Genomic DNA, 21,739 nt, shown 5'->3' with positions numbered 1-21,739 from the left:
ACAAGATCCATGTTTGTGTTAAGAGCAGTTGTATTGAAAATCGAATGTGAAACTTAATCATTAGAAATTAAGTTTGCATATTATTGTGAACGTCATTCCAGTTATGGTAACACAACAGTTACTAGAATAGTGATATAAACTAACTTGATAAATTGCACAATCAGTAGAAAAATACAGGACAGCAACTTAACATGCTACTTGGGTATTCAAGATGGTGACTTCCGGTCCATTGATATTCCATGAAAACTCTTACATGTATGAGTGTTTTGCGAACGGAGTTGATATTTCGGGTCGTTTCGAATGGTAACTTTCGGTTGATTGTTGTTCCTTGGAAACCCTTACAGTATGAGTAAAACTTTTCATGGAATATCGATGAATTCGTGGGGATTATCTTGTAATTCAATACGACATAAAACATCGTTTCCCGGTATCTGTTTATCAAACTTCTTTCGAAAATAGTAATAGTTGGGTTTTTAAGAAATATCGATAAATTGAATGTCGCCATCTTGGATTGCGAAACAACCTCAAACATTGTTTTCTAACATCTAATCATCAAGTCCGTTCCAAAAGTATTCTAATTATAAGAGTTTTCCATGAATACCTATAAACCGGAAGTCTCCATCTTGGATTTCGAAACGATCCCAAACATTATTTATCGGTACTTTTTAATCAAATATGGTCCGAGAATACCCATATTGTAAAAGTTTTCAAGAAAATTTCAACCAGATGTTGCCATCTTGGATTTCGCAAGAATATCGTTTCCTGATATCTAATCAGCTAATCCGTTCCATAAATACGCATATTGTTCCTAAAATGCCTAGGTTGTAAGGGTTTTCAAGGAATATCAATAAACTTGGACCGCCATCCTGGATCTCAAAACAACCTCAAACAACGTTTTCTGGAATCTACACACTTCGAAATAACCGATAAATTCGATTTTACATCTTACTAGATGCACATAAATGGATCATCGCAGCTCACGATAATTTACGTGGAAGAACATTCATTATTGTATCTTAAATTCCATGACATGAAATTCATTGAAAAAAAACTGATTGTGACCACCGCGTGATTTGAACCGAGACTAGATTTTGATTAACAGACGTACTTTGTGATCTTTGGATTACAAAGTAAACACTTAAACAAAATCTGGGATTTTACATCTTATTAGATGCACATAAATGGAGCGTCGCAGTTTACGCAAATTTAAGTCGAAGAACATTTAATATTGTGTCTAAGACTCCATGACATGAAATTCATTGAAATAAAAAAAAAGAATACTGATATCAACCGCCGCGACATGAACCGAGAATCATTGGATCACAAGTACGTCTGTTAATCGACTGAGCCACAAAAGCATGCATCTGCTTGGGTGGTAAAAGGTGCATTTAAATTCATACAGTCGCACATGTTAGAAGAACGCAAGGTACTGTCGAAACCAGTTAAATTCAAGCTCATCTAACATTAAGTCATTACATCGTAAGAGGAATTAAGTCAACTGTAGAATCAAAATTTGTTTGGTGTGTACTCTTCAAATCCGTTACAAAAATACTCACGCAGATAAAAATATTAACATCTATTTTCATGCACATATTTAGAGCAGAAAATTGTTACTCTTCAGATCTGTATAATACATTGGAGAATCATGGCATTCTAATTTAATTTTACCTCAATGATGGTTTTCAATCAAAGTTTTGATTCAATTGATATCTATTTCAAAGTATCATTGAATTACATGTCGTGTAAATTCCATTATTTTTTTCTGTGCATATAATAGTTGTTTCCATGTAATATCAATTAGCCGGAAATCGTTTTCATTTTATTCAAAAATTTTTTTTTACGAAGTAGGATTGTAAGAAAAGTTTGCGGTATTTGGGATTTGGTTCGTAAAAAAAGTTACGTAAAATGAGATAACGTAAAAAAATGTGTTCGTAAACGGAGGTTTGTCTATACCTGATTATGAAAAGATCAACAGAAGTGTTAGTTGTATCAATAACTATGTAATCGCAACAGCCAAGGCAAGAATAAAAAAAACCATATTGATGTTTCGAAAATGTGGTGTTTGCAGTTTTTTTTTTAAAATTGGATAAGCCGTAAGAAGCCCTCTTGGATTTTAAAATAACTATTCAACATGTTTTGAACTCCTGTACATCCCTTTCGAAAACTTCGACATTCTGCAACATCAGATTTTAAAGCTAGTGTTTTCTGTTGACAGGTGATCGACACAGCTCAAATGTGTCGAAATATTATATGCTCTGGGATTCCTTTTTCGCGCTCCCGGTGAATCGCGTTGTAGGAAACTTATTCGAGTATTCGAGATCACTATAAAAAAGCAGCTAACATGAGCAATTCAGCCTAGTGCTTAGGGTTATTGAAATGTTGTTCCCTCCAAAAGCCATGCAGATGAAGGGCAAAATTTTACAGCAGCCAGCCTTGTTATTCAAGGACTCTTCCGTCGTCATGAGTGAATTTATTTTTATGACATTCTTTTTAACTTCACTATCCACTTTCCGTTGTTTTCATTTTTTTCTAGACCAGACTAGCAATGATGGCTATAATCGGCTAATTGTCGACGACGAGCGAAAATATGGCACGATTCCAACCCGCATTTACTGGCTGTATCTGAAGGCAAGTGGATTGAATATGGCAAGCACTTTTTTGCTTAGTGCTTTGGCCCAGCAGTGTCTTCGCGTGTACACGGACTTTTGGCTGCAGAACTGGACCGAGAGAACCCAGCAGCATCCGGAAGGGGTTGATCCGCTTGATGTAAGGCAACTGACCTGCAAAATAGTTTCATTTTTTGTTGTTGGCAAATCCTTCCACTGCACGCTAGATTGTATGTAGCATTCGTAGAATATCTGCACAAGAAACGTAAATCTGTCGCGTTTATGCTTCCCTCATTGAGTTATCAATTGAGTCTTGAGTCCGCTCCAAAATCTTTAATCTGTATGTTTTCAGATCAAGTACAATTTCCGAGTGTACGCGCTGCTTTCTGGAATGTGCATCCTGTTGGCGGCCGTATCTTTTCCGACCGGTCAGATGGCGGGTAGTAATGCACGCAGACGACTGCATCGGCAGCTGGTGGGATCGGTACTGCGAAACTCCATCCACTTCTTCCAAACGGTACCGCTGGGTCGAATCATGAATAGATTAAGCATCGATATCGGTGTAGTCGATAAGGTAGGTTGACAGTTTGAAATTTGCGGCGACAAAAGTTCCAGATTTAATCCCATTTCCGTCGTGGATTTGCATTTCACCTTCACAGAAAATCGCCGCAACAAGTCAGAAATTGCTGCAATTCGTTTCGCTGTGCCTTTGTGCGGTGCTCATAAATAGTATCGTGACGCCGTATTTCATCCTGTTAACAATACCAATTTGCGGCATTTATTACGCCGTCCAGAAGTTCTACCGGTGCTCCTCCAGGTGAGTCGATGCAATTTATGTTCGTACTGTGCACAAAAAAAAAACAGTTCAATCTGCACACACTCACACTAACACAGACATGGTTACTTGAACATTTTTCATGTTTCGGTGGTGACCGTACACGAGAAATATGGGAGATAATTCACAGGATCGAATGTGTTAATGGTGTGTCGGTTTAGCAACTGATAAGAACTCTGTATTATTGGATACATATGTTAACGTCAATATTAGTTTGATTAAAATGTATCTTTTGGAAGGGCAGAAACAGATTGGTTCTTTCAGACGAATTCAATCGAAATGGAACCTAACTGAGGAGCTCTCGTTCTTTGTTATTAAAGAATATGGTTTACATTGGTAGTCATGGATAGTTTTTTTTTCAAACAATCTAAGTTCTAAAGCTGGGCGGACCCGAGATCAGAACAAAATGGATCAGATGGCACGTTCCCCACGAAAGATTTCAATGAGCTGGGTTTCTTCGATACTTGTTTTCTTGAGGGAAAGGCAGTCTCATTACACTAAAACTTAATTTACGCCACGAAAAGTTTTTGCATGATGATGGAAACTTTTATTTATACGTATACGAAACAATCCAATATGCTCCAGTGAATTGAAACTTATGAAATGTACATTACGAAATAGTTTCCAAGAATTAATGCACGAACGCGTGACTGGCAACTTTTGCATAACTTTTGAGTGCTGTATGTTCACGTAGTACTACATTCAGCAAATTGACATACTGTGGTAAAGTCTGTGGAAGTTCTTGTTCAACCAAAACCTCTTTGGAATATAGGTCTACCAACGCAATCGATGACATTAGTGAGTTTATTTTTTGTGGCCCATACTCGTGGTATCACATTCAATCAATTGGATCATTGTGATAAGTTATGAGGTAGTGTTTGTTCATCCAAAAACTACTTGGAGTATGGGCCTTAAGATCTACCAGCACAATCAAGTGAACTGTCAAGCTCCTTGTAAAGACTGTCCCAGAAAGTATGGACGCACTTTGATTTCGCTGTAAATTATTCACAAGTGTTAGATATTCGAATTTTATTCGATATACTGATAATATTAGACTACAACAACAGAATATTATTCTCAACATTTACTACTTAGCCATTGTAAACTGAAGGTTCCTAATTAAATTCCGTACAGACTTCTTGGCGACAAGTTTTGACATTTTTTTCCAAACCTTTTCGAACTGTTGAATGGTTTCGGCTGCCGAGACATATTTCCTAAGATGTGCCTTCGTCAATTCCCAATATTCTTCAATTGATCGAAGTTGTGGGAAATTTGGTGGATTCATGTATTTTGGGACGAAAGTCACATTTTTGGTAGTATACCATTCAACCGTTGATTTCGAGTAGTGGCAAGAAGCAAGATCTGGTCAGAAGACAACAGAATCCTTGTGGTTTCGAAGCATGGGTAGAAGTCATTTTTATAAACATTCTTTGGTGTATATTTCGCTGTTCATTGAAGCAGTGGTGATGAAGGATTTCGAAATCTTATCGCAGCTACAAATTTCTTGCCAGACCATAGCTTTCTTACCAAATTTTTAACACTCGCACCGTATAATATTATGGTCCCGGCAAGGATTTATAATCGAGTTTCACGTAGGTTTCGTCGTCCATGATTATCCAGTTCAAATTTCCAGCAAGAATCGTATTGTTCCATTTTTGCTTTCTTTCTCAGTGACAGTCCGCGTTCTGTGCACCATTTTCACACAATTTTTCGACGTTGTTGTGCTGAAAGTCCACGCATTTCGAAACAAACTAATGAAAACGAATAAACAACTGCACAAGTGGTTAGAGAAGAGTGTAAACAACAGGACGCAGCCGTAAAAATTGACAGATTCTGAACCATTGCGAAATGGCAGCGGTTTTTGGTTGCGTCCATACTTTCTGGGACAGTCTTTACACGGTTCATGTTCGTAATACCACATGCAAATCATTTGCTTATTGTGAATATTCTAAGTCATCCAAAAATTACATGGAGTTCAGGCATAAAAATCTACCAGCATAACAATGGGCAATGAAGAACTCATTGATCACGGTCTATACTAGTTTCGACTAGCAATAATCGCACCTCGGTTAAACCTCATTGGTTACGATATCGCCACTGCGCAAAGCTACGGTCTATACTAGTGATTCCACTTACAACTGAAAAATTTTGTGAAGACGCTCTGGGGCACCCAAAAACTACTTGGATCCCAAGCTTTATAATCTACCAGCACAAAGAACTGCGTTTTTGTCTTCAGCCCATACTCGTGAGACCACATTCAAAAACTACATGCAGCTCAGACCGTAAGATCTACCAGATTAACAAAGTGATTAACAAAATTTAATCTTCACGCGCCATACTCGTGATTCACTGAAGTCCTTGGATGACTGAAAATATTCCTAAAACTGATCAGACTAGACAATTAGGCAGTATGTCGTGAAGCTACGACTATGACCAGCATTGAAACATTATATGTAAGTTGCTGATTGCTCCTGTAGATCTTAAGATCTGTTTTCAATGAAGTTCTTGAATGACTGTGAACATACCTGGAACGGCTATAAATAAATAAGTCTAGCTTTAAAAATATGAACAGCAAACAAAACAAAAACATTAGCCGTTTTAGATCTTGTTGTGGAACAGTGTAGTCCCTAAAGGCAATATTCCAAGTAGTTCTTGGATCTTGAAATATCTCTTACGGATTTTCGTAGTCTCAAAATATACTCAGATGATCCAGATGGTTTTGCGTATGAACGTAGTTAGTTTCTTGTGTGTTATTTACACTTAAATCGAATCGAAGTTATTAAAACCTATTACGCGGAAGATTTGAAATAACGCGATATTTTATTTAATTTACGCTAAGTTTAATTTACGAACCGCCGATTTTGCGCGTAAATTGAGGGTCCAGTGTACCATCTTGCGTGGTTTGGAAGTAAGGGTTGACGGTGTTGGTTCGCTAATCGCGCCTTCATCAAATGATTCCTCGTCAATGTTGCTGTTGTTACTTTCGTCGCTGTTGGAAGTATTTTTATTATAAATTTGTATTGAAATGTTCCGAATCCAAACGTTTTTAATGTGGATCAATATTATTTTAGTATGTTTAAGCAATTGACACTGTGTTTGTAGATTATATCTACAAGTTCCGGATACGTGTTGCATCGCATTTTTTTGAACTCCTGCCTGTTCCCAGCCGTCTTACCAGCCTTCTTGAAGACCCTCTTCACGATTGCCCAGTAACGTTTGATGGGTCGAAGCTGAGGGCAATTTGGTGGATTGATATTATTCTCCACGAAATTTATACCGTTTTTCGCAAGCCAATTGAGAGTTGTTTTTGGCATAGTGAGCCGATGCTAAATCCTGCCAAAACAGTGGAGGTGTACTATGCTTCTTAGATAAAGGCAGCAATCTCTTCTGGAGGCACTCAGATCGATAGATTTTGCATTTATAGTTCCGGTAGTGTGAAAAATGGTTGACTTCAAACCACATGAACATATCGCTTGCAATACAAGTACCTTTCGACCGAATTTCTTCACTTGAATCGACCTGTCCGCATCGCTCACTAATTCAGCCTAGTTAAATTAATTTCAAATTTCATCCATTTCAATAAATCACAATCCGTTATTCAACATTTTTCTAATAACATTCACGATCTTATTGAATCTGAATGTAAAAATAAAAGACAACGGACGGATTTCCCTTCCGTTGATTCTATGCCGTCTAACAATATTTACGAGATTCTTCCTGAATCCGATTGTAACGACATAGAAGAAAATTCTTCAAAAATTCCCAAAATGGACGCTTGTCGTTCTGGAAAGCATTCCGTACTGAGCTTTCTACTTCTATCCCGGAAGTAAAAGTCTCATTTCAAATCGGACGAAGAGGAGAATGTCGAGTCTTGGTTGATGGTTTGTAAGATTATGAACGTCTTATCTGATATTGGTCCGAGAAATTTCATAAATTTTATTCATATGATATAAAATCAAACAGACCCTTCAAGGTTCATTTGAAAGGCTTATCAAATGATCAAAGTACTAATAAAATTAAAAATGAAATAAAAGAATTGCTTGGTTTTGCCCCTTCCCAAGTAATACTTATGAAAAAAGAGCGAATGGTACTTCTAAACCACGCTCTGGAATTTCCCATGAGCTTTACTTAATACACTTCAATCGAAGTGATGTAAACAATTTGAAAACTTTAGAAAAAGTACGTTTCATTTCCCACATTAAAATTTATTGGGAACATTATAAACGGCATAATCGTATTACAAACTTAACGCAATGTCGTCGTTGCCAAGGCTTCGGCCATGGAACCAAAAATTGTCATATGGATATACGGTGTTTGAATTGTGGTAAATCGCATTCGAACGACGTTTGTCCAATGAATGAAACCAGTGATAAATTTTCATGTTCAAATTGCGATGGAAATCATAAATCCAATTATTTAAAATGTCCTGTCAGGAAAAAATTTTAATCGCTCGTTCGCTTAGACAACAAGTCAAATCAACGACCTTAAATTTACAGAACATACCTGAAAATCAAAAAACCGTTACAAATGCCACGCCTAATTTTTCTAAGGCACTTATTTTTTTGGATTTTAAAACAAAAAATAAGTACGCCTTCCAATTCGTCTTCTAACGAAAACAATTTATTGACAGGTAGATCGGCATCATCTTCTTCTAATGTCAGTGCAACAGGTAGAAATCTACCACTTAATTCTGCTCAAAACACAGGATCGCCTTGCAGTTCATCTTCTAACGAATACAAATTATTAATAGGTAGATCGGCCAAATCATCTTCTTCTAATGGCCTTCAATGCCATTCGCTTCTTTAAATGAAGTCGATTTAGGCGATATAACAGAAAATAAAATGATCTACCTACAAGATCAACTTTTTCAAATGATCATCCGAATTAATTCGACTTCATCACTTTTTGAAGCAATTCAAATCGGATGGCAATTTGCAAATAATATTATAATGAATTTAAAATTTAACAGTGATGTTAAATAATTGAATATTTTAAATTGGAATGCTCGATCTTTAAAATCGAGTGAAGATGAATTTTATAATTTTCTCAAAGTTCACAAAATTCATATTGCCATACTTTTCTTAAACCAAATGTCAAATTTAAAAGTAATCCACATTATGGGCTTCATCGATTTGACAGGTTCACTGGAATGGGTGGTGGAGTTGCCATTTTTGTCCAACGGCAAATTAAACATCGAATTTTACCTTCTTTCAGTACTAAAGTTATTGAAAGCTTGGGAATCGAAGTTGAAACCATTAATGGAATTTATTTCATCGTTGGAGCATATTTACCATTCCAATGCATCGGCGAACAATTAAATTTCTTTAAAGGCGATTTGCAAAAACTCACAAGATATCGACCGAAATTTTCGTAAAAGGGGACTTAAATGCTAAGCGTGTCCAGTGGAATTGTAGGCAAAATAACAGTAATGGTAAAATACTTCATAATCAACTCTCAGCTGGTTACTTCACAGTTCTTCATCCCAGTAATCCGACTTGTTTCTCTTCCGTGAAAAACTCGTCTACAATTGATCTGGTTCTAACATTTGTAGTGAACCAATTACACATGCTGACTTTGACTCAGATAATCTTCCTGTAACATTCAGACTTTCCAACGAAGCTATAATTATTCCAATTAGTTCTATATTCAACTATCATAGAGTTAATTGGTTGGATTACAGATCTTACATTGAAAATCATGTGGATCATGGTACTATTTTAAAAAATTCTGCGGGCATCGACACAGCAATTGATAATTTGAATCATTACATTATCGAAGCTAGAAATCTTGGTTGAAGAATGTTCGTCGACGATAATATTAACGTTCTCGTGATCCTGCTATGAAAAACATAGGTAAGGATTTACAAAAAGAAATTAATCATAGATTTACTCTTTTGCGAAATGAAAATTTCACTAAAGAAGTTGAACAAATTAAACCATATTCTAAACCTTTCTGGAAACTTTCTAAGGTTCTTAAGAAACTTCAGAAACCAATTCTTGCTCTCAAAAAAGGAAATCAAATACTTCTTACAAATGGCGAAAAAGCTCAGAAACTTGCTCAGCAGTTCGAGAGTGTCCACAATTTTAATTTGAACGTTGTGAGTCCTATTGAAAATGAAATCTCACTGAAATATGATCATATTTCAACTCAAGTGTTATTACAAGATGACGTTATTGAGACGAATTTTGATGAAAGTCAATTATTAGGAAACTTAAAAACATGAAGGCTCCTGGTAATGATGGAATCTTCAATATTCTTATTAAAAATCTTTCCGATGTTGCCTTGAGACTCCTGGTTAAAATTTTCAACAAGTGTTTTTCATTAGCTTACTTCGCAAAAATATGGAAAAACGCTAAAGTAATTCCTATCCTCAAACCTGATAAAAACTCAGCAGAAACATCAAGTTATCGACCAATTAGCTTACTTTCTTCTATCAGTCAACTTTTTGAAAATTTATCTTGTTGAGAATGATGTCTCATATAAATGAGAATTCAATTTTTTTACCAGAACAGTTTGGATTTCGTCACGAACATTCAACTACTCATCAACTTGTCAGAGTAACGAACATGATAAAAGCAAATAAATCTTCTGGGTTATCCACTGGAGTTGCTCTTCTAGACATAAAAAAGGCATTCGACAGTGTTTGGCACAAAGGTTTAATAGCAAAAATGTCTGATTTCCAGTTTCCTATTTATTTGATCAAAATGATTCAATATTATTTAATTGATCGTACTCTCCAAGTTAGCTATCAGAATTGTAAATCTGAATTGCTACCCGTACGAGCCGGTGTTCCGCAGGGTTCGAGCCTGGCTCCAATCTTGTATAATATTTTCACTTCTGATCTTCCAAATCTACCCGTTGGTTGTCAGAAATCGCTATTCTGTGACGACACAAGTCTGTTAGCCACAGGTAGAAATCTAAGAGTGATCTGCAGTCGCCTACAAAGAAGTTTAAATATTTTCAGTGATTATCTGTCAAAATGGAAAATTAAACCAAATGCAGCAAAAACTCAATTAGTTATCTTTCCTCATAAGCCAAGAGCTTCTTTTATTGAACCAAACAATAATCACATTCTCAAATTGAATGGCTTGGGATTGACATGGTCTGATCAAGCAAAATACTTAGGTTTAACGCAGTGGTGGAAATAAGCCCATTTTGTACATGAAAATGTGAATCAAGATTTCCCATTGTGAACCAAAAAACCGAACATGTTTTATGTTCATTTTGTGGCAAATATTTCAGTTACCATGACTGGTTTACCTTTCATCCATTATGTTTACATGAACTTCACTTGAAGGCCGCTCATGTTCATTCGGTGCGACAGCGAAGGTGGTGTGTTAGAATGTGAAGTTTACTGCAGTAGACTGATCGTGGAAGAAGAGTGGAGAAGCTGACGACGGCCTTACTGATTTTCAATTGACGGTGCAACTGGTGACCAACTGTGTTGCATATGTAAAGGGGCCCATGCATGTTCAGTTTTCCGGACAGTTCAAATGATTTTTGGACGGAATGAATAACTAAACGATTATCTGAACGGAGCGTGTTTGGCATTAGCTCAGTTTTGTGTTTTGTTCCTCAAGTTTTTATGTCAGTTTTCTTGATACACTCATTGTACTGGTTGAAAAAAAAAGACTGACGAATGAAACTGAGCTTCACTACTTCAGTTAAAACACTGGACGCTTGGGCGGATGAAATCAACAGTCATTTGAGTTAATCGTTCTGGTATGTACGAAAAACTGTCCGTCAAATTGAACGTACGAAACGGAAATTACCGAATTTTGTACAATGTACAAAACACAACCAGAACCGACCATTAGCAGCATTGTTGAAAATTATAACTATTCTAAGATCATGGTAATAATTGATTCAAACCAATGGCTATAATAGTACCAAAATAAAACGAGCCCACTCACCATAATTCATAAAAAAAATTTCCTATGGGTTGAAAAAAATTAAGAAAAAATTCCTTTGTATGTTGGGACGTGTTTCTAGTTTTGCTGGTGCGGGAGAAGTTTCTCCATTAGCATACTATCTTTTATATTCTAGTGCATGCAAACAATTGCAACCTAAAGTTCACCGTCAAGCATTGAAAAGTTACTCATGATAAATGGATCTTGAGGAACTCAGCAGCTCGGACAATTAATTAAAACTCATACCACGTAAGATCAACTGTCCATGCATTCATACTGGACGGTTCGAAGACATTCTTCGGGACACTTAATTGGATCGCAAGAAGAAGAAGCTACTAGGGGCACCTAAACCAATTTACTCGTTATTCCAGCACTGGACGAAAAGTTGTTTGCTTGATTTATTCTAATTGGGCCACATACGGACCAGTAGTTATTTTCTTGTAGAACAACTTCAAACATTCGCTTTCACGTTGGCCATACGGTGGAAAAAGAAAAGAGCTCTTATGCAAAAGTTTTCTCCTAAAATTGTATGCATACTCGGTGATATCTCTCCCGTCATTATTTATACATGAACTGTTCTGATTGCTCCTCACTTTTTGCCCAGTTTTATTTAGAAAGTAACATTGCTGTATAGTTTCAAGGTTCACTGCTTTTTTATTCATTTCGACGCTGATACCGGTTGACATCAGATGTGCTTCGGGATTCTTTCGAATCTGTGCACTCGATGTTTACTAAGCGAATGTAAAAGATTTCGTTTTTCTTTAATAAAAATACGTTAAGTACGTTGAAACGGTCCAACCTTCTAGATTGGAATGCTACAGTCAGGAAACTTTATCTTTCGGTGGAATATCATTGACTTTTCTCATTGCCACACAGGGAACTGCAACGACTGGAGAGCATTACTTATTCGCCAATTATCGCACACTTTTCCGAAACTATCGACGGTGTAACGACGATACGGGCTTACCGGCAGGAGTCCCGGTTCACCGATACGCTATTTCGGCGGATGGAGGCCAACAACGTGGCCCAGGTAATACTGAACAGTAGCAATCGGTGGCTGGGAATTACGCTGGATTACCTCGGCGCCTTTATCGTGTTTATTGCAATTGTGAGCGGTTTGGTCACGGCTAGTTTAAACCCGGACATGACCAGTTCATCCCTGATTGGGCTGGCCATTAACTATGCCCTGTTGGTTCCGATCTACCTCAATTGGGTGGTGAAGCTGGCAGCCGAAATGGAGATGTTCATCGGTGCGGTCGAACGGATACAGTGCTTTATCGAGAGCAGCCAGGAGCGTGCCAGGGAACGCAACAAAGTGAAATGTAAGTACGTGATTAGATGGGTTTCTAGTCGATAGAATCGACTATGAATTTACCTATGCATAACGGTAATCTAGATGTGCGTGCATATTGAATAAATTATTCAATACGAATCGATAAGTGTTTGACTGTTTTAAATGTTCATATCTTGCCAAGCTTGAGTTTTTAAAAGAAGTCCTTTTAATTCCGTCTCTAATGATTCACACTAATGCTTGTCCTTTGATTTCCAACAGACAAACCTGTACCGATTTCGTGGCCCCAGAAAGGTGACATCGTGTTCGAGAACGTCTCGTTGCGCTACGAGAGCCAAAAGGAAAACATTATAACAAATTTGAATTTAACTATCCCCACTGGACAGCGGGTAAGTTGACAACGGGATAGCATTTCGCCGTTCTGTTTTCCACGATACTTTCCTCCGGTCGTAGCGTACGAAACTTCTAATGCAAAAATAATACAAACCAACAAAAGATCCAAAATACAAGGACACGGGAAGGTGACAAGGGGGAATGCATGGCGGGTAATTTCCACTAGAATGGATACAATTAATTATTAAAGTTGCAACCGGAAGCGGAGCGGCCTGTTGAGTGTCGTGCAAAACTAGTGCACGGGAATGAAGATGGGTAACAAGTTTTGTGCAACTACAGATACCATTTTCTTGTCGCTGTGTGACCCCGACAACAGAACGAAAAGTTAACTTGGGAGGCGGGTGTTTGTTGACATAGTTAGATAAGCTGGGTTGTTGATTCTAAAGTGGGTGGCTTTGTAAGCAGCTCGCTCAGTAGCTGAACTGGTTGCTGTGTGGAACTACCAGCGACCGGCATCAAAATTCGCTTCAGCAAATCAACTCAGTGTCATGACGTATTTGGAGAAGTTTTTGATGCTTTTTGAGAGATTTGCGAAATTGTTTTATTTTATCTGTTACGTAAATAACATAAAAACCTATTGAATCCACCTAGTGGTGTAATGCTTTTTTCTGTTGCAGTCAGCCATCAAATAGACGAGCCTGCAAGTTCAAATAGTTCTTCAATCTGTTTAGAAAATCTCATACTGAGCAAATGTCCGTGTGTGTTGTCGACAAAGAGGTCGAGATCTCAGAGATGATTGGACTGATTTCGATCAAACTAGTCGCAAATGAAAGGTCTCCCCGCCACCCTGAACGCTATTGAATGGTTTTGAGATGTTTACTTTTTGAGTTTTACAATGTTTTATGTTCAGTTTTTTGCAATATCGTTCTCAATCGACCTTAAAAACAGAATATGTTTTCAGATTTAGATCCCGCGTGGTAATAACTATTCAATAAGCCATAGATTGTTCAAATCCGTCCATTTTTAACGGATTTATCGGTATTTTTGTGTAGGCGACTTTTCGCCTTATTCTAGTAGCAGAAGTTCTACGCGCTTGATGATGAAGCGATGTTTCGGAGCGAAGTGAAACATAATTTTCAATAATGTTACATGCAATTGTTTCTTACCACCTAAAAGACTATGCACAGCACCGATTTTCATGACGTTTCGATTTTAGTACGGTTCGTTTTTGGCAACATAGTCGTTCAAACATGACATATGTGCTAGAAAAATGGCAGTATTTTCAAATTCAAAACAATTTCATATTTATATTGATTTATATTGCTTGTAACAATAATTTCTGGAAGAACAAAACTTCTTACATCCTTATACTATTCGGAGAAGTTCGTCGAGATAAGCAAATTTGTGTGTGAAAAATAATTTCATTAATCGGAGATGGCTTAACTGATTCCCATAAAAACTGCTTGTTTTTAATCAGATTTGACTTCCGGTTCAGAAGATACAGGGTGATTAGTGTAAAAAATTGGACATAAATTTATCGGGTTCACAGATTTTGAGAGTCGACGACCAAATAAACTTATTACCGGTATTTGGTTTTCGATCCCGGAAAGCAAGGATTTTCAAATATTTTGAATATAATGAAATGGTTAGCAATCCATTAGGCGAATTTAACTGAGTTCGGCTACACCGATTTCCGAATTCCGTGTCCGAAAGTATCGGGAATATCGGGTGATAAACAAAAATTCAAATGAAAATAAACTTATGATCCCATTCAAAATTGATGAATTTTATCCGATTCTGACTTCTAATTTTGAAATTACAGTTCAAACTATTTCAATTTATTGTTGTTGTTGTTTCTATTATAGAGGCTTTAACATTAATGTCATTCACCTCTTCGGGCCAGAAAAACTTTCTGACCCTATGTGCGGGGTTGGGAATCGAACCCAGGCGGGCAGCGTGAAGGCATCGACTTACCCATCACACTATACCCGTCCCCATTTCAATTTATTCGTTATACTTATTTATAGGCATATGAACTATATTTGGTTATGCTAGACTCTGAACACCGTTTCTGGAAGTACCATAAATGACAAAAAAAAACTTCGAAGGGGAACTCATCTCTACATCTGAGGGGCTGTCCATAAAAGACGTCACGCCACAAGGGGTAGGGGGGTGTTTCATAAAACGGAAGTGGGGGAGGTTCTTGGAATGTGACGTCCAATATTTTCAATGAGCGCATTTTTGAAATACTTAATTATATTACTGCTTTGCCCTATTTCCTGAAAAAATCTCCACAATAAACGTTTACATTCTATAGGAAAACGTGAATTTGTTGATGTAAAAGCTTCTTCTTGTAAATTCGGAAATGAATGATGCAAGAAATCATTTCTGTTGTGATCAGCAAAAGTGCACGGAGGAGCGAGTAAATCAGTGAAATTAATAAATTGTGCCTAATATGAGTAAAAAAGAAAAAGATGCCTTCAAACGGTTTAACTTAAGTTAGGCACTGACAATTTTTTCAGTAATTTGAATTTTTAGCATTGATAATAGTATATTATAAGAATTTCTCTTATCTGATTCTGATGCAGTTTATTCAATTAGGGCGGGAGATCAACGATTTCAGACGTAGATCATATGTGATTTTCCTCCACCAACGTCAAAGCTTATCGAATCATCCAATGATTGAACTTACATAAATCAAGAATCATTTTAGCTCAAAATCACTACCCATTGTGTGACGGAAGATCAGTACCGATATTGATCGATGTGATTTAAAATTCACTGATCAACTGATCATGAAAAGATTCTCCGGCAGTGATCTCGTTTTGATGAGGTTTTGGTCTTTATTTTCTCAGCCCTGTATGTTACACTAAGGAAATATTATTCTTTACCTAAAACAATAATATATCTGTGTACCTCTAGGAGGAATAAAACAGATGATTTAAATGTTTCATCAATTCCAACCAAATACTTTTGTTTATTTATATAATTGATATTAATAAAATAATTCCGATGATTTTGTAGTTTTAGGGATATTTTTTAATCTAATGACAGCATGTAATAAATCGATTTTTCCCTCATATTTGTATGGTTTGTCATACATATTGAGTGTGTATGGAGATGAATTTTATTTATTTTGAACTCGTGACATGTGACATAGGCGGAGGTGGGGGTCTTTACTTCTGTGACAATTTGTGACAAAGGGGGGGTGGGGAGTCAAAAATCTTCAAAAAAAGCGTGACGTCTTTTATGGACAGCCCCTGATGGAATGCTAAATCGTTTGTCACACGTTTAGATTAGAAGGAACAATATTAAGCTTTCATACAATGTCTATCTTCGATTCGTCTTGCAGGTCGAAAATTTTAGTACTAATTCGATTAAAACAACTGTCATCAAAATAATCTCATGAAAACTTAACACAACGAATAATATTCACGCAAAAACACATGCTGATTGATAAAAAACTGCTAAGTGGATTAAGCACGTTTTTTTAATTCCAGTTGATTGATTGTAGCTTAATTATTCCAAAACAAACAAAGCGAAATCCTGCTTTTCTGTTACTTTTGTATATGAAATTCTAGCTAAACAGGATCTTATTGCAAAATAATCTTTATATACCATGTTGTGTGATAGGATTTTTAATTAATTTTAATCACAACTTGTATGTAAATATTATTTGCAGTTTTCATTGACATAACTATACCACCGGTACGGTTGTGAGAAGCTCATATACATCGCACAGCATGCAATCCCATGCATGTGTCTTTTCAAAAAAAAAACTTCAATCAATTCAGTTTTCGCAATGACTAAGTGGAAACATATAATGAAGAAGAAAAATGAAAAAGCTAAGTTCAGAGACAGGACTCGAACCTGCGTTCGTATGCAATCCGTGCATACGCATTTTTGCCACCCTGAGCTGTGGTAGGCACGATTCTACCACAATACTGGGTTTGGTCAGCGTACATCGAACATGGTCTAAATCCTAGCCGCCTCACGACCGGTATTATATATCCATCTATTCTGTTCATCAAAAAAACAAACACTAGTCTATAGACTCTATATCTATTCTTCCGGTCAAGCACTGGGTGGAAGAGTTTATTTATAATCACTTGTTGCCTTTTCTACTGTGCTTCACGGGATCATTTCTGTAGGCTAATTTTCACCCCTTCAATATTTTTGTATTTTTTTCCATAAATACGTTTATTAATTAAGGCAGTTTACATAAGTTTTTCTTCGACGTAGCATCACTTTTACATAAAATTCTTGTCTTAATATAATTCTAAAATAGTCACAACGATTTAAATTTATTAAAACATTATTCCTCGGAAATATTATTTGAACCAAACGATTAACTTCTATAAATTATAAAATAAGCTGTCATTTTCAGACATTTTGTTGATAATTTCATAAAGTATTTCGAGTTTGTTTGTACCATTACATAATCTCTATTCTAATTTAGCTATTGGTTGAACTCATGATCGCAGCTGGAATCAGAACTAAGTCTTAAAAGGGTCCTTTATTAAATTAAAACTCCAATTATCTTTATGAAACGATAAAAAAAGTTTCATGTATGGAAGGTCACGACAAGCAAGAATGTCTCGAACTGGGACATTGGATAGTCTACCTTGAATACGCAAAGAATTTATTAGTTGAGTTCTGACATCACGATACTCCACGCATGTCCAAACGACATGATCAATATCGCCACAAGCACAAGATTAGTCTCGGAGAGCCCAATTCGAAGGAGATGTGCGTCTAACGTGTAGTGATTGGACATGAGTCTGGACATCATACGAATGAAATCCCTACTCACATTCAGTCCCCTGAACCATGCTTTCGTCGATATTTTAGGAATAATTGAATGCATCCACCGTCCCAGATCATCTCTATCCCAAGAAGCTTGCCAGCTGGCAAGTATTCTTTGGCGAGACGAGCTAAAGAATTCGTTGAAAGCAATCGGTCTCTCATAAATTTCACCCTCAATAGCACCACGTTTGGCTAAAATATCGGCTCTTTCATTGCCAGGAATGGAGCAATGAGCCGGGACCCAAACTATTGTGATTTGATAACTATTGTTCAATATGTCGTTCAGGCACTGTTTTATTTTGCCCAGGAAAAACGGTTCATTCTTGCCAGTCATGTTTGAACGAATGGCTTCAATTGCACTCAGACTATCTGTGAAGAGGAAATAATGGTTTGGAGATAATGTGACGATTACATTCAAGCTATAATGAACTTGTGCTAGCTCTGCTATATAAACAGATGCAGATTCTTGAAGCTCGAATGAGGCCGAAACATTATTGTTGAACATACCAAACCCTGTCGCTTCTTCAATTCGCGATCCGTCCGTGCAAAACATTTTCTCCTGAACTTACTTGAAAATATTTTTTGGATTTCCTTAGAGCGTAGGTGATCCGGGATTCCACGCACTTCGCGTTGCATGGATATGTCGAAAAATAAAGTTGAGTCAGGGACATTTAGGAGACTGACACGGATAGGAATATATCTTGATGGGTTGATTTCCTGTGACATGTGGTTAAAATATACTGTCATGAATTTTGTTTTCGATCGAAGCTCGACTAGTCGTTCGAAATTATTAATTACTATGGGATTCAGCACCTCACATCTTATTAGCAGGCATAATGAAAGCTCCCAAAATCGATCTTTTAATGGAAGAACTCCCGCCAGAACTTCAAGACTCATTGTATGTGTCGAATGCATGCAGCCTTAGGCAATTCGCAAACAACGATACGCTCAAGTTTGATAATATGAGAGTTTGCAGCGGAACGAAAGTAAACGCATCCATATTCCATCACTGAAAGTATCGTTGTCTGATACAGTTTTATTAGATCTTGCGGATGAGCATTGGCATTTTGTTATCAGATACCTAATGTGTCCTCCCCACGTGCATTTGGAATCAAACCACACCCCGATGTATTTGAAAGTCAAAACCTGCGCGATCATTCTTCCCATCATATGGAGCTGGAGTTGCGCGGGATCATGCTTTCTTGAAAAGACGACCAGCTCTGTTTTCTCCGTAGAGAATTCGATACCCAGATGAACAGCCCAAACGGACAAGTTATCTAAGGTATCTTGCAATGGTTTTTGCAAATCAACGGCTTTGAGTCCAGTAACTGAAACCACGCCATCATCTGCCAATTGTCTTAGTGTGCAGGGGGTTACTAGACAGCTATCAATGTCATTCACGTAAAAATGATAGAGAAGCGGACTGAGGCATGAGCCTTGCAGGAGACCCATGTAGCTAATTCTGAATGTTGTCAAATCATCATGTGAAAAATACATGCGCTCCTCTGACAAAAGGTTGTGCAAATAATTATTTATAACCACTGGAAGTCCATGTTGATGGAGCTTGTCTGAAAGAACATCAATGGAAAATGAATCAAATGCTCCTTTTATGTTAAAAAATACAGATGCCAATATTTTTGTATTTGTTTGTAGTTTTAGTTGTTGTAGTTTACTTATATAAATCAAACTGTCTCTCAGTTAAACTGTTAAATAGAAATTTAATCAAAAATTATGAGCTAGAAAATTTCCGTTAATTAAATGATGCAAAGTATCATTACTTCAAGTGATGTATCATCATACAGAAATGTAAACAAAGAGAAACAATAAATATTTAATGTAAAAAAAATATTTTCTGCTGTGCCCGTTGCTGCCTGGCGACGGACCCTAACAGTTCGGCTGAAAAGTTCGTATCGTTTAATAGAAACACACATTTTTTTGCCAAAATTCGTTTTTATTATTCAACATAATTGCCATCAGAGGCGATACAGCGATTATAGCGATCTTCCAACTTATCGATACCATTTTTGTAGTACGATTTGTCCTTTGCCTCAAAATAAGCCTCAGTTTCAGCGATTACCTCTTCATTGCATCTAAATTTTTTACCAGCGAGCATTCTCTTGAGGTCTGAGAACAGGAAAAAGTCACTGGGGGTCAAATCTGGAGAATACGGTGGATGAGGGAGCATTTCGAAGCCCAATTCGTTCAATTTCAGCATAGTTTTCATCGACTTGTGATACGGTGCATTGGCTTGATGAAACAAAACTTTTTTCTTCTTCAAATGAGGCCTTTTTTTCGAAATTTCGTCCTTCAAACGCTCTAATAACGCTATATAATAGTCACTGTTGATGGTTTTTCCCTTTTCAAGGTAGTCGATGAAAATTATACCATGCGAATCCCAAAATACAGACGCCATAAGCTTACCGGCCGATTGTTGAGTCTTTCCACGCTTTAGGTTCGGTTCATCGCGTGCAGTCCACTCAGCTGACTATCGATTGGACTCCGGAGTGAAGTGATGGAGCCATGTTTCGTCCATTGTTATATATCGACGAAAAAAATCGGTTTTATTTCGATATAACAGCTCCAAACACTGCTCAGAATCATCAATTCGTTGTTGTTTTTGATCGATTGTGAGCTCACGCGGCACCCATTTTGCACAAATGGGTCAACTTCACTTTACGGTCTTTGAAAATCATTTTGTGGATTTTCATCGGTAACAGCCTCTTTTGGACGTCCACTGCGTTCATCGTCTTCGGTGCTCATATGACCAGAACGAAATTTTGCAAACCACTTACGAATTGTTGCTTCGCCCGGTGCAGAGTCTGGATAACACTCATAAAGCCATTTTTTGGTATCGGCGGCACTTTTTTTCATCAAAAAGTAGTGTTTCATCAACACAAGAAATTCCTTTTTTTCCATTTTTTTCACAATAACAAAAGTAGCTTCACTCAAAATGCAATATCTCACAAACTAATAATCAGACAGCTGTCAAATTTATACACGTATCTTTTGAAGGTTGGTACTAACTGAAAATGGTATGGATTTAATTCTAGTGACGCCCTCTCATAGAAACGATACGAACTTTTCAGCCGATCTGTTATGAAGGCTGTTTGATAGTCTGTCGTTTACTACCAGAAGTAGATTGTTACGGAAAATCAAACCGTTAATTTTTTTAACAATTTATTAAATTTAATAAATTCAATCTATTGATTTGATTCACTGTGAAGCGAAGCCCGAAGGGCATTCAACTCAGTTCGTAGAGTACGCAAAATGTTTGTATGTGTATATGTACGTATGTAACATTTTTGCACTCACTTTTCTTGAAGATGGCAAAACCGATCTTCATGAACTTTAATTGAATTGAAAGTTCCTGAATTGTATTTGAATCCGACTTTCGGTTCCAGAATTATGTGTGAAAAATATGAAAATAAGTGCACTAACTTTTCTTAAAGATGGCTGAACCGGTTCTCACAAACTAAGATTCAAGTAAAATATTCAATCGTCCCATACAAAATTCCTGATTGTCACGAATTGGTGTCAATGAACTCGCTTGCGTTTTTAAAACCCGAGCCCTTCGATGTCGGTTTTCGTTTTCTTAACCGCGTGCTTCGTTCGTAGAGGCGTTGTTGTGTTTTCTTCTTCCGTACCAGCGCATGTACGAACCGGTTCGTTTCAAAAAACGGTTTGAAAAATTTTACGCTCATCACCGTGTATTTCTGAACCTTCCATTTGAATCTTAGTTTGTTAAAATTGGTCAAGCCATCGCTGAAAAGTGTTAGTTCGTTTTATTTTAGAGTTTGTTACCACTATTATCGTAGTTTTCGGTACCGGAATCAGGAGAATGGTATAGCCGGAATGGATACGTTTTTGATGGCCTATCAATTGGAACCCGTTTTAAATTATTTGACTAAAAAACTAAACATTTTGTTTGAGTTTGCACTAGCATGGATCAGGGTTATTT

At 37.0% G+C, this 21,739-nt stretch overlaps 1 protein-coding gene and 1 pseudogene across 6 annotated transcripts in view; one reads left to right on the top strand and one right to left on the bottom strand.

Annotated features, from left to right (window-relative positions):
* Nucleotides 1-21,739, top strand: part of LOC131429719 (ATP-binding cassette sub-family C member Sur) — a 209,771-nt gene that overhangs the window by 178,476 nt on the left and 9,556 nt on the right. For all 6 annotated transcript variants that reach the window (XM_058594034.1, XM_058594038.1, XM_058594035.1 and 3 more), the window contains exons 21-25: nt 2,534-2,766; nt 2,959-3,180; nt 3,266-3,423; nt 12,228-12,673; nt 12,904-13,031. In XM_058594034.1, coding sequence (XP_058450017.1) covers nt 2,534-2,766; nt 2,959-3,180; nt 3,266-3,423; nt 12,228-12,673; nt 12,904-13,031 — 1,187 coding nt within the window. The remainder of the gene's footprint in view (nt 1-2,533; nt 2,767-2,958; nt 3,181-3,265; nt 3,424-12,227; nt 12,674-12,903; nt 13,032-21,739) is intronic.
* Nucleotides 5,384-5,550, bottom strand: LOC131433365 (U4 spliceosomal RNA; annotated as a pseudogene).

The sequence above is a fragment of the Malaya genurostris genome, chromosome 2 (assembly GCF_030247185.1).
Source record: "Malaya genurostris strain Urasoe2022 chromosome 2, Malgen_1.1, whole genome shotgun sequence".
NCBI lineage: Eukaryota > Metazoa > Arthropoda > Insecta > Diptera > Culicidae > Malaya > Malaya genurostris.
The sequence above is the reverse complement of the archived record's forward strand: the minus strand, read 5'-3'. Positions and strand labels throughout refer to the sequence as shown.